This window comes from Eucyclogobius newberryi, unplaced genomic scaffold (genome assembly GCF_026437365.1).
Source record: "Eucyclogobius newberryi isolate DKJ021-1_F unplaced genomic scaffold, fEucNew1.0.hap1 SCAF_16, whole genome shotgun sequence".
Classification (NCBI taxonomy): domain Eukaryota; kingdom Metazoa; phylum Chordata; class Actinopteri; order Gobiiformes; family Gobiidae; genus Eucyclogobius; species Eucyclogobius newberryi.
Genome location: NW_027315790.1, coordinates 26,531,717 through 26,545,869, shown reverse-complemented (window position 1 = coordinate 26,545,869; position 14,153 = coordinate 26,531,717). Strand labels below are relative to the sequence as shown.

The 14,153-nt window shown below is 38.7% G+C and overlaps 1 protein-coding gene across 1 annotated transcript; it reads left to right on the top strand.

Moving 5' to 3' along the window:
* The first annotated feature begins 794 nt into the window (after positions 1 to 794).
* Positions 795 to 9,304, top strand: LOC140362114 (sperm acrosome membrane-associated protein 4-like). The gene is made up of 3 exons (XM_072448162.1): positions 795 to 903; positions 7,396 to 7,506; positions 8,110 to 9,304. Exons 1-3 carry the CDS (start codon positions 852 to 854, stop codon positions 8,328 to 8,330), a joined length of 384 nt encoding a protein of 127 aa, XP_072304263.1. The 5' UTR covers positions 795 to 851; the 3' UTR covers positions 8,331 to 9,304.
* The last annotated feature ends 4,849 nt before the right edge of the window (positions 9,305 to 14,153 follow it).

Here is a 14,153-nt window from a genome sequence, read left to right as displayed (position 1 = left end):
TTGTCATAATCATGTGCAATACTGTCATAATCATGTGCAGTACTGTCATAATCATGTGCAATACTGTCATAATCATGTGCAGTACTGTCATAATCATGTGCAATACTGTCATAATCATGTGCAGTATTGTCATAATCATGTGCAATACTGTCATAATCATGTGCAATACTGTGATATATAATATCAATCACCCCGGTGTAATATTTTCTGTCCATATAACAGCTGTAAACAAAGAGTGGGTTAGGGTTATTTTTATTAAGAGTATTTAAGAGTCTTTTTATTTTATTATTAAGAGTTTATAAGTTATCTTTTTTTTATACTTCTGTGCCTAATTTGTGTTGCAAAACTAGAATTTCCCTATTTTGGGACTTTTAAAAAAATAACTGTCAAAATCCAACAAATGCTCATGTCAGTCTCAAACAGCCGATCCCTCCAGAAACCAGCTTCACTCATTTATATATTCTAACAAAGAAGGTGGAATTTTAAATCTGTGTTTCCATTTATAATTAGAGTAAAACAAAAACCCTAAACTACAGTCTCAGCTCCACAAACGCTCCAGAGCTTCAGGAACAGCTTCACATTCAAACCGGGCTCATTTTTTACACATATTTTAAGAAAAAATAGGAGACAAAGGGGTTAAATAAAAAACCCCAATCGTTGATCCGCGGACGCTCAGGTGCGGCGTCTCCATAGCGACGCCGCCTCTGCCTGTGATTGGACGGCGCGGTGACAGACGTGAGGCGCGCGGGTATAAAGAAGGTGAAGCGGGGGGGGAAAACTTCTGTACGGTTCTTTTTATCATCACGGTCTGAGTTTATTCTCTCCACGTCGCCAAACGAACCTCCAGAAACATGAACCGACTCGTGCTCCTGCTTTGGGCCGTGACTTTCTGCTTTGCCGCCGGTGAGTTCACCACAAACTCACGTATTCTGAGTTTGTGACGGAAAAAATCAACGGTTTAAAGAGCGCGTCGACTGTGAAATCTTTGGTTTGGCTTTGTTTTTTTAACGGACTGACTCGATTTTAAACTCTCTGAATCCTTTCCACTTTTAACACAAAGCAATCATAATTTCTGATTCTTTGTTGTGTTTCTTCACTTTAAAATGGAAATAAAGTGACTTTCCGTTTTCCCAACGCTTTTTCTGTTTTCTTCCCTGTGACTTGTCTCTGTTGGGTGTGTTCTGCAAAGAATCGACTAAATCATGACTTTACTCGACTTTTCTTTTTTTTTTACTTGATTGATAGGTGCTGGCTGCTGTGGAAAAACGTTAAAATTGTAATTTCTAGTGCTACTTGGTCTCTAGTTTAAATTAATGAATGTAAGAAAAATGTCAGTACAAGTTTTCATTTTAATTTATTAAGGCATTTTTGTGTTTTTTATTTTTAAAAGCCAAATTGTACATATTGGACGCATGAAAGTGATAACATTTTGCGAAACTGAATTGATAAAGCAAAGGTCAAAGATTTTAGCTATCATTTAGTATTTGAGTTGACTAGATCTGACAAACATGTGAAATTCTCATTTTTGTGGAGTTAAAACTTACAATAAATCGGTCTTAAAATTGGATGTCGACCGTTCCTTTTGTTCGACCGTTGTTGTCTGTGCAGGATTGTAAAGTTGGGCCTGTGTGGGTGCTACTTTAAGAGGCGAGTTGTTTTTTTTTATTTATGAGAGGAAAAAACGCCCTTTTTTTAAGTTATAAATATGTATAAATCTATGGACTGCAGTTGATTCCATGGGATGATGATAATAATAAATCATCTTTAGGTGCAGCTTGACTGTTTCTTGGTGAAGGCTTCTGAACAAAATGAAGGGGGGAAAAAAGCTGCAGCTGTTAGGGCTGAGCAATTCATCTACCGATCGAGAGCGAGTTATGAAGAATTGTCAATCATTCGCGAGGTGTTTTTCAATCGAGAGGTCCATAGTCTTTGAAACATGGCCCAGATCATAAGTCTGCAGTTTATGTTCATGAAATCACTACTAAAAGACACTTTTTTTCATTGTTTTTTGGAAAGACCCCCTCAAAAAACAGCCGACGCAAAAAATCGAGATCAATGAGGAAACAAATGGCGATTTTAATGCACTTTCCCCTCCTGGCCCCGCCCTAGCCTGTAGCACCTTACCTTCCCTGTTCCCTTTATGAGTTTGTCATACGTTGCGCTGATTCGCCTTTATCAGTTATAACTTTTTTAAATTCTACAGCACGTTTCAAACTGTGACGTTAAGTTAAAACATCCCACGGTTGTAGGTTTTATTATAATACGGTGATCAACTAGAGAGCATGTTTAAGTTTGTCTACTTTGACTACTTAAAGAAATCCGGCAGAGCTATATTCAAATGCATAAGCGCCAATCCTTATGATATTAACAAATGGGTTTGTGATGTAGATGACGCTTTCGGCCAATCACAGCTCGAGCAGAGTCTCTTTCCACAATAAGAAGATAAGACAGCTTTGTTTGTCCTTTTGAGGTTTCAGTGTTTCAGTGCACTTTGATTAAGAAGACTTTTTATCAGAATTGTTGCCATGAAACACAAACCAAACAAACCATTCACCCGGCAGGTTGTTTTTGCTCCGGCCTCGGGCATCCTTGGGTCACCTTGAGGTTGTTTTTTTTTTTTTTTTTTAGACTATTTGAGTAATTCCCCGAACCCTCGCTAAACCCCGTGATGGCGCTGAATCACCTCTGGGTTACATAATTGCACGTTTGTTGGGAACTTATATTTATATATTTAGTAACTTGTGGAGCGTCTGAATCGTGCCCTGACCTGCGCATGTGAAATTCCTTTGCCTGGAAAAGCGCTGTCAGAACGAGCCTCGGCCTTCTCGCGTTTCCCGCCTCTCGTCTTCACACTATAGGCTCCATTTTGTCCTCTTTATGGGGGGAAATGCATTCAGGTTTGTCCTCCTGCTGTCCCAGGTGTCCCGTTTCAGACCACACCCTTCCTAACGGGAACTTTAGTCGGTGTTTGGTGCACTCTGCTCTTTCATGCAGGTTCGCTAGGCCGCCACAGGATTAGAGCTAATGGTTGTTTGTCACTGTGGTAATGACACGAGTCTGAGAGGAGACTGGGCGTGGGACAGCCTGGCTACTTTTAACAGTCTCTCCTCTGTTTTATACAATTTACATACAAACAAGGGACACTGCAAATAATTGTGGCGTTTTCCTCCATTGGTCCTTCGCCACGTGGTAGAAAAGGTGCTAAAGATTCAAGTAAAAGCACCAAAAAAATGACAAAAGTACACTTAACAAATAAAATGAATCTTGTTGAAATGCACTGGATGGAAGTGAGTGTCTCTTTCTCTCTCGGTCTCGTTCTGCCGGCTGGATTTGCATAAACAGTCTGGGCCATGAACTTGACCCTCGCACACAAATCCTGAGCAAATGTGCTGTGGATGGAAAGTGGAGGTTGTGTTTCCCTTGTCTGTAAAGTTGTGACCGTGAAACCTCTTTCAGTTTTAATGTCTCGAGTAAAGCTGGAGGACAAGTGTGAAGAGTTCAAAGGAAAAACAACTGAAATTGATTTAAAATGAGGTTGGAGTTCTTCTGAGTCGTCGGTACTTTGTGTAAACGTTGGGTGCGTTTCTGTCGGCTGTAGGTTTTAAATGTCGTTTGAAGGATTAGGAATGAGGGAGTAACACATGACACAGATTCTCACAAAGGAGCTGAGAAATGGGGTCGGGAGTTTCGAGAAGTTCCTGCCTAAAGGTAACATTAGACCCACCTGATCATGCACTCTGAGTATATGAGATCATGTTAACTTCCTCTATAATGTGTCCCCTGCATTTGGCCCCACCTCTCAGGGCTGGGCCAGATCATAGTGCTGCATGTATTTTATCTATATCTATAGATGGGACATTTCTTCACTGCTTTTACAATTCTCATGAACCACTGTAACTACATGATCTGCCAAAACTCTGACCTGATCTTGTAACATGGACTTTAATGTGGTTTTATGTTCCAAGCACTTACAAATGCATGTGTGACCATGTTGGAGACAAATATAGACTTGGGATCAGTCTTGTTAATGGCAGATTTTATGCTGATTTAAACAAAAGGTAATAAAGCCACAGCCCCAGCCATTAATGTGTAGCTGCAACTTTACAAATACCCTTCCACTTATCCGGAGCTGAGTCGCAGGAGCCCAGGAGGAAGAGATGAGGCTCTCAGCCAGTGTCTCCTTTGTCCTGATGTCCCCTGTGTCCTGATGCCCTCTAGTGTTCACCCTGGTCACATGAGCCACCTCAAGAGTGTCCCAGCCATAGGGACAGCTCCCAGAACAGTATTTCTAAACTGTTTAATCGATTCTTATTGAGATAAGATTTGCGCGCCGACTGAAATATGACCTGCTAAACTAATACAGAACCACAGGCATTTCACATGTTTCTTAAGAGCTCTAAACTACAGGAGTTTAGCTTTTGATATTTATTGAAGGATTTCAGTAGCGTAATTGCAGCCTCTGATTTGGTCAATGTCTTTGCTTGTGATGAATCTACAGCTTGTGTGTTTTGGTGGCCATTTTCTAATTGCCAGCATTCATTGTGCAGCAATACACATGTATTTGCTGTGTAAAGTCAGTCATCCTCCTTAACAAAAAGTCTCTGGTTAGAATCATTTCCTCAGGAAAAACATTTGCACTTTTGAATTTGACTTTCCCTGGAGTTAAGGATTTGCGTGCATTTTAATATTTACGTAGCTCTGTTTGTGCTGTTCAGGACAATGTTCACAGCAGGTTATTGTGTGATAACTAAAGTCTCATTTGGTTATAATAAAGCTTAACTATGGATGATTTGTTTCCATTTCCTATTGTGAGACTTTAGTGTGACATCACCACACACTCGGACAACATTTGAAAGCTTTTGTTTTAAATCAGTTGCTGCATACAGATTTTAATAATGGTTGAATAGATACTTTGTATGGATAGTTCTTTACTGTTTGAACAATAGTATCATCTCTTATATCTGAGGTGAAGCTGCTCTGGCTTTACATTTAGTTCTGTTCAGAATCCTGTTCCTGTCTTGTGTCTTTTGGAGAGAAAACAGTCCTGCAGTTAAATGTTTGTTTGAAATGGCATTTTTCATGGCTGTTGCATGAAGCTGCAGTTCTACAGAGTGGTCAGCAGGTGGCGGTATGAGACAGTCTAATGTTATAAGTCTTTGTTTCTGAAGACGAGACGTAGCTTTATGCAGGGAGTAATTTAAGTACTAATTTCAAAGATTTTAATTTTTTTTTAAAGAGATTTTGAAGACATTTTAAAATTGCAAGGTCACTGCTTTAGGCGTTTTGTAAAATAATGTAAGATGCTTCATATTAAAGTCCACTGTTACGCTTACCTATGTGTAACCGCTAGACAAGAAGTTAGACCGATATATGGGCTGAGCACTTGTTGGACATTAAACAAACTACTCAATTTACTGCTGACTCCTGTTTGGATGAAGAGTCCACTGTACAATGCACATAATGAACTGTTCATAGCCTTTTCAAACATTAGTGTGAAATCATTTGATAAATTGGCCTCAAACTATGGCAGAGCTCATCAGTTTCACGTTGGGAAATCCATTGGGTCGATCTCTACAAACTCCAACGGTCAAACCTTTACCACGAGACTGAAGATCGGCCAGTTAAATGTAAGATTGTTGACTTGTATAATGGTTCCTCTGAAGTCACATGTCACTTACTCAAGTTGACTCCCTTCTTTTTTTTGGCATCTTGTGTGAACATTTTGAATCCTGTTTGTTTGTTTGTTTTGGCCTTGTCCTGGGTGAGCCTTTTGTCTCTTAAGAACTGCAGATCTTTTATGAGAAGTGCAGTCCAAATGTCAGTTTTATTACGTTCAGGAATGTCACTTCAGGTTTACAAAGAACGAGTGATTAAATGATTGACAAATTCTATTTTAACCACGTTTATGGATTGGCCCAGTCGTTAAACTCAACTTTAATCATGAATGCTTAACTCTATCATTCATGTGCTGCTGTTAATGATCTAATGGTTGCTTTTTTTCATGGTGAGAGCAGTGACTTTTCAAAATAAAACTGAATTTGTCTGATTTAACCAAGGGAAATGACTAATGTTCTGCGCCGTCTGGAGCCGCACACTTCTGTCACCACCAGGATTTAACCCGAGACTGAACATGACCTTCTTACAGACTGTAGCAGGTCATCAGTTTGATCAAATGAAATGGCTCTTTTGTGTTTTCTGCAGTGTAAGGTGAAGCTTCTCGTTTCATTGTTCCTCTTTCACCTGCTCTGATTTCTGTTGGTTTAGAAACAACTCGAGGAATGAACTAAACGTCTGCATTTTATGTAAACCGCTCTCCTCAAACACCGGGCAGTTTTTGGAACTCTATGAGCTGACTTCTTTTAAAAGTTATGCATGTGTCAGATGTCAACCAGGACAGTCGTTTAAACTTTTGTAACCGCATCTTGTAGCAGACTTTAAGCAGGGAAAAGTTCACTAGAGTTCAAGCAAATAAAAGCCCAGGTTAAACACATGATGCATAACGTCAGTCTTTTTCTGTCTTAAACAAGTTCCAACCTCCTGTGAAAGCGCAGTAACGAGCACAGCAGACTTGTTTTGTACTAGTATATTCTGTCACATGTAACACAAATTACAGGTGTTAAAGATTCCATGATGTATGACCTGTTAAGATCTTTGTATTAATGTGCTGAGGTTAAGATGTACATCCTGTTTAGCACTAATCCAGGACTATGAGGTCTTGTTTTTGTCCTAGTTTTGCTTTGGCATTGGTCTGATCCTGGTTTAGTCGCTTTTGTGTAATTATTGCGCACTGAAAGTCATCAATACGCAACTCGATCCAAAATGCCGGCGCCATTTGCACACAAGACACAATTGTCAGTTCAAACCTTCATTTAAGATGTTCAAATTGTGCATTTATTTGTCAAATGAATGAACTTTGGCCCTTAACTGTATTGAATTACCTCTGCTGCTCATGTCCAACCAGAAGTACTTATGAAGATGGAACGATCAAACTGGGGAAATCTTGCCATTACGATCTCGTTTTGGTCAACCCTGACAGATTTTATAACAAACCATTCCACAGGAGCTGCTCTTCCAGTCGTGCTCAGTCTTTATTTCTCTGGGTGAGAAGCAATTACACTTAACAGTGATGAGGGAGCAAGAGTTTGTTCAGAGTCGCAGCATCAGGTCAAACTGGCTCCAGAGTCACAAACCGGCCCGTCCACATTTCACTGAGCACCAGCCAAACGGGCGCGGCCCATCACACCATCAGTGGGTCGCATTTGTTACAACGAAAACTCGCAGTAGCTTTTTTTTATTTTTTTTTATTTTATTTATTTATTTTTTTTTAATATATGGGCTGAATATTTGACTCAGTTTAATTTGTAAGAAGCACTAAAGTAGTTTCTGTGTGTCCAGACACCGGGCTGCGCTGCTACGAGTGTACGCTAGGCCTCGGGTCCCTGTGCCTCACCACGGAGACGACCTGCAAAGTTGGAGAGCAATGCTTCAGCGGCAAAGGAAAAGCAGGTACACAAAGACTCACTCACGCTTATCACAGCAAACACATTTAATACAAATCTGATTTTTCATTGATTTTGAAACCGGTTTATTTACTGCTAAAGGAGAATTGTTTATCATTTCACTGTTTGAAAATCATTGTCGTTGAGCGGCAGAATGAGTATCATGTCATTATGAACGGATCAGAAGCGTTTATTTGTTTGAATTATGCCATTACAAATTGGTTTGGATGATTTAAATCTTCTGAAACAAGACTCTTAAGAGCATTCATCTCAGGTTCATTTCCAAGTCTGACTTCTGGAATCGTCCTCCACCAGCGCTGTAACGATTATACAAGGATAAACTCCTTTTACATGTTATGAAACACCTGTGCATGGGTGGAGTTTAAGAATGAGCTTTCATTTATATAAGAAGCAAAATTAAAGTTTGGCTGTAGTTTGACCATAAAAATATTTAACTGGGAGTTCAGTACAAAGCATAAAGATGAGGTCATGGAGCTGTGTAAACCGAAGTCTAATTCTGTGACGTTAAACAATTTATATATCCAACAATTTAGTGCGGTTGAGCGCCTCAAATATAAGTCTCAGTTTGACCTTTTGCATGTCTTAACAGCCGGTGTGACCGTCACGATGAAGGGCTGCCTCGCCGTAGCCGAATGCAACAAAACAACGGACGTGAACTTCCCCTCAAGCGGAAACACCACGATCTACAAGATGACCAAGACCTGCTGTGACTCCAACCTGTGCAACAGCGCCCCCGCAGGTCTGCCCGGGGCCCTGCAGCTCGCCCTGCTCTCCCTCACCGCAGTGTTCGCCGCCAACGCTCTGGTTTAACCTCTGACCTCCCAAAGCACCCGCATGACCTTACACTGAGGGAGAAGCACGCGCCACCGGCCTCGGACTGACTTTTAAACCTCTGCCATATGCGAGCGGAAAGGGTCACATCTGCCAAAAACCTTTTATTTTAAACGTTACAGATCTCACATGTTCTGTTTATTTTTTTTATTAATCTGGTCCTCAAGAATTAAAATTATTTTTTGTTCACGCTCGCTCCCACAAACGCTCTCAGGACAGACCGATTTGACTACTGGAGATTTATTAATATTACACAAAGCAGTAAGTTTCAGATTTTTAAAGGCGGGTTCTCTCCTGTCCTTTAGTACTTGGACTGAAGTGCAATTAAAAATAAACGTATAATCCACATATTTAACTCTTAGTGGTTGTTTCGGCGCATCCTTCAGTGACGTAAGCTCTTTCTCTTGAACATACCGTATCCCTGCATTGTTTTACCACTTCCTCGTTCCATTTTATTAGTTCAAAAGGTTTGTTTGTGTGTCTCACTCAGAGCTGTACTTTAATTGGTTGTGTTCTATTAATTAAGTAACTTTAAATGGAGGTCAGGCAAATGCATTGATGGTATATTTAGTTTTTCCCAGTTTAACTCGAAGCTCTGGCAAATCCATTTATATACAGTTAAATCTTTGTAGTTTAGCTCACTGCCTCCATCTGAAATGACAACCTGAACCCAGCCAATTAATCCCCTCAAAAGGACTCCCTTGTGTTTAAGCCTTTTGAAATTCATTTGCGTGTCATGTTTTTTTGCTTAAACGTCCCGAATTAATTTTTTTGTCTTCACATTTGACACGTGAGTTTTTGTTTTGTTGTAAATATATGGGGCAAATTTGAATCTCTAAATCCCAGTCCCTGCCTCATGATGATCTCTTGTATTTGAAACGGCAGCGGATTCGATTTGACTCATTGTTCTGAATCTAATTGGCTCAAATGGAGTTTTAATAAATACCAAACTGGTTTAATTGTGTGTGTGTGTGTTGTTCTCTTCAGTTTCGTCTAGAATGTTTTCACCGTGACTGACCCGACTGGTTTTTCATGTTCTTTGAGCGCGCGTGCTCTGTTGCCTTTGACATGACTCAAGACAAACTTTTTTAAACCTGAATATTTCCTCATAAACAAACTGAGGTGATGCTGGTTTCAAAAGGCCATTGTCACAATCTGAGTAAGACAAACATCATGAGGTCTTAATATTGTTCTTATCAACTTTAATGTTTTTTTTTTTTTTCCATTAATAACAAACTAATATTGCGGCAAAGTAATGATATCGCCACGGATACGAGCAGGTGTCAGGCTCCCCCTCGTACCTCCAGCTCTGGTTTGAGTCCCACGTTAGTAATGTTCGGTCTTGAGCGAGTGAAAGTTCTGGAAATCGCTGGACATGACTGTTCTCACCTCCCACGAGTTTAATTTGAACAGATGTAATAACCTGCTCGAAACCCAATTATTTCAACAATCTCCGAGCGTTTGTGTTTAGGAATGAAAGTGACATTCTCAAACATCTCTTACTGGAACACTGAGCTTAATGTTCCCGTCACGTGGAACAAGCTCCAGGACATTCAACCTGGAGCCACTGGGCCAACATTTAGAGATGTATAATGTATATAAATGTATTTGATAAGATAGATATAAAGTGTTGGCCACTGTCCAGGGTGTACCCCGCCTAAGGCCTGAAGTCACTGCGATAGGCTCCAGTCACCCGCGACCCCGAAAGGGAACAAGCGGTAGAAAATGGGTGAAAGATGGATATATTAAAAAATAAAAATGTAGCTGCACATGACTGTTTTACTAAGTATTTGCTGCCTCACGAGTTAGAATTCCAACATGGTGGCGACCAAATCCACTCTTGTCCCTAACCCAGTGTCTGAAGCGTATCGAGGGCCATTTAATTGTGTTTTTGGGCCACCACGAGGGCCGCCATATTGGAGCCGATTCTGACTTCCGTGAAGCAGCGCCGGGTTGATCTAAAACTGATGTAAAACTATGATCAATATTTATCATATGTTCTATGGTCAGTGAAGTTTTGTCAAGAATTTGAAAAATAAAAGTTGAAAATGACAAAGTAAAGCTTAAACAAAATTCTCAAATTTACACTTTCCTTGAATTAAAACAATCATTAAAACAAAGGTTTTAAGCAAATGTGTTCGATATCCTCTGTTTAAAACTTTGATTCATTTTGCTGTGTTGAGTTTAGTCAGATTTTATAATTTGTCCTGAGTAATAAAGCAGCGCCTCAGTGACGTAAATGTAATGTAATCCAACCGGTATTCTCCACCATCCTCAGGCTGACGCTGACGGATGAGATCAGGCCTTTTCAGCTGTTGAAACAATTGCCAAAATTTCCCCCTTTTCTTAGAAAATTATATTTTAAGGTTAGTGTTAGTTTTAGGAACATTTAATTTGGCTGAGATCAGGGCTTGGAATATGGAACCTTAGTCCAATGGAAGGTTCGGTTAGTGCTGGGCCTGACCCTGTATTTAAGGAGTCCAGTCAACTTCCCCAAAATTGTCAAACGGAGGCAAATGGAGAATCATTTTGTAAAATCTTGAATAGAATGTTCACAACGTTTTAAATGTAGTCTAAACTGTCACATGCACTTTAGAAGAAGATATTTAAAGGTAGAACTTCACAAATCTCACTTGAATTAGAAAATGTCCTCAAAGTCATAACATGGAAATAGAAAATATATTGTATATATTATATATACAAGGAAACACCAAAGAATCTATCAAAGCAGAATAAAAAGACTTTAAAATCTAATCTGAGCTTCACACAGAAATGCCCAGGCCTGTATTGTGGGACCCTCTTGATGTGAGGCACAAGTGCCACTGCCTCAGGTTAGAGCAGAACCAAATATAAGGTTGAGAATTAACAACATTGGATTTTCATAAAGCTTATGAAGATTACACATTTACACAAATGTATTTTTTTTACAGATTTAATTGGAATTGTATTGAAAGGAACATTGGCCGATAGATCTTAACTTATGTTTGTATAAAACCCTCTGCTCCTGCCCGACACTGACGGAATCATCTGTGAACAAAACACACAAAAAATCATAATAGTCAAATATAAGCTATGATAAAATAAGACATGCATAAAAATAATGAGTTTCTAGACTAAATATTTGGTTCAAACTATTTACGCTCTGGTCAAACTGACTTTCCTGAAGTCCACGATCATCTCCACTGTCTTCTGGACGTTAAACTCTAGGTTGTTACCACTGCACCAGGACACCAGCCGGACCACCTCCCTCCTGAAGCCAGACCACCTCCCTCCTGTAGCCGGACCACCTCCCTCCTGTAGACAAACCACCTCCCTCCTGTAGACAAACCACCTCCCTCCTGAAGACACCAGCCGGACCACCTCCCTCCTGAAGACACCAGCCGGACCACCTCCCTCCTGTAGCCGGACCACCTCCCTCCTGGACACAGACTCATGCCGTCCCAGATGAGCCCCATGAGGGTGGTGGAGTCGTGCTGGAGGTGATTTACATTTCTGCAAACAAGAGACCACATTTTAAATCAAATCATTGTTCAATTGGCACTGCTACATTTGTATCATCACTGTGAATAATGTATTTTTTCAAATTGTATTAAAACAAACTTGGTCAAATGTTTAGCAGACACAGAACAGACTGACATTTATCTTTAGCATGGCCTCTTGAGTGTGAAGTGAAATATCTGTGTCCTCCGATTTATCAATGTAAAGAATCTGATGGAACGATAAACATCCCAGGGTTGGATTAAACAAATGCACTTTATCTCATTACAACTGGCTGCACAATATCGGAAACGGCCGTGATATGGCGGTTAATTACTGCGATATCAATGTTATTTTGATCATTAAAATACTCTGTCACAATCATTTCAGTTCCATTGAAACTAAACGGTGCACGCCTTCAAAACAAAAACATAACATGGTCAAAACCAAGAGTGTGTCGAGACTCAGTCAAGAAAATCTGTCCTTTTTCAACAACAAACTGTACAAACGTTCGTGTCAGATGGTGGAACTTGGTGTTTCTGCGATTTATTTATATTGTGGCCATATTTATACTGTTGGATATATATCAGGCCTCATTACAAGCAGCTTCAGGACATATTATATCAGATAAAACGCCTGCGGCAGAAGAAGTTTTACATCAGAAAGGATTTATTTTTGTTGTCAATGCACAAGATTCACAAACATAGGAACTTGTCTTCGGTGCAACATAAAACAATGAACAATGAATGGGTCAAAAAGAGAAACAATTTAAATCTACTACGGGATAAAAATAACGATAAACTATCAGATAAACAAGAACAAAGATAGAAATAAAATGGTTTAATATGTACACAAATGTACAGTTGAATTTACATATATAGTGCAGAAAGTGATTACATTATTGTTGAAGTGACAGTGTTTATGAAGAAGTATAACGCATTTTCACATTTTCCCTTGCTCCTTTTAAAGGCATTGATTGATTTCATTGTTTCAGTAAAAATCGAGCAGTTATTATACCATTTGTTTTTATTGTTTTTGCATCACTTTGGAAAAGGTTTTGATCATGAAATGTGATATAAATAAAGTAGATGTGAATTTCTATGAAGGAGTCAGGACGTTAAAAAAGCCTGATCCATTTAAATAAACTGTTTGTGTTCGATGATTCTTTGACCGTGCTTTATGAAGGCGAGTAAATATAGTTTACTCTGCATTTTACATTGAAAAATTAGATGATTCCTTCTGTTAATCAGTAATTGTGATTATTCTGGTCTCAATTTGATCATAACAACAAAACCATTCTAATTCTAAACATTTTAGAAGCAAAAATAAGACATTTCTTCTCCTGTGTAAGTCTTTATTTGATTTTCTTGTTGAATTACCATTACTTTACCATGACTTTTTTTAAAATGAGTCTGATTTCCAAACGCTGTGACAATGACAGTGAATTAGGAAATGCACAGTTGTTTTTTCACTGTGACATTAATCGTGAATTATCATGAAAACTTGACTCTCCACAGAGCTGACCTGTAATTTGGCGACGTCACTTTCCTGTCTTCATGGACAGAGGCAAGTTTAATGTGATACTGTGGAACATTCCAGACAAAACGGTGACTTGGAGATGTGCAGGTGGCCAGAAAATCAAAAATAAATGATCTTTTTGGTTGGATGTTTACTTTTTTTTGAAGATTTTCTGGCCTTTATTCTTTATTAGACAAGAAAAGACAGAAATGGAGGATGAGAGAAGGGAGGACAATAAAACTCTCGCCAGATGCACTTGGAGCCTGTGCTGGGCCTTAACCACTCGAACTGGATGTTATATTTTACTGGATGTTATATTTTACTGGATGTTATATTTTACTGGATGTTATATTTTACTGGATGTTATATTTTAATGGATGTTATATTTTAATGGTATATTTTACTGGATGTTATATTTTACTGGATGTTATATTTTAATTGTATATTTTACTGGATGTTTTATTTTAATGGATGTTATATTTTACTGGATGTTATATTTTAATGGTATATTTTACTGGATGTTATATTTTAATGGATGTTATATTTTAATGTTATATTTTACTGGATGTTATATTTTAATGGATGTTATATTTTACTGGATGTTATATTTTACTGGATGTTATATTTTAATGGTATATTTTACTGGATGTTATATTTTAATGGATGTTATATTTTACTGGATGTTATATTTTAATGGTATATTTTACTGGATGTTATATTTTAATGGATGTTATATTTTAATGTTATATTTTACTGGATGTTATATTTTAATGGATGTTATATGTTAATGGTATATTTTACTGGATG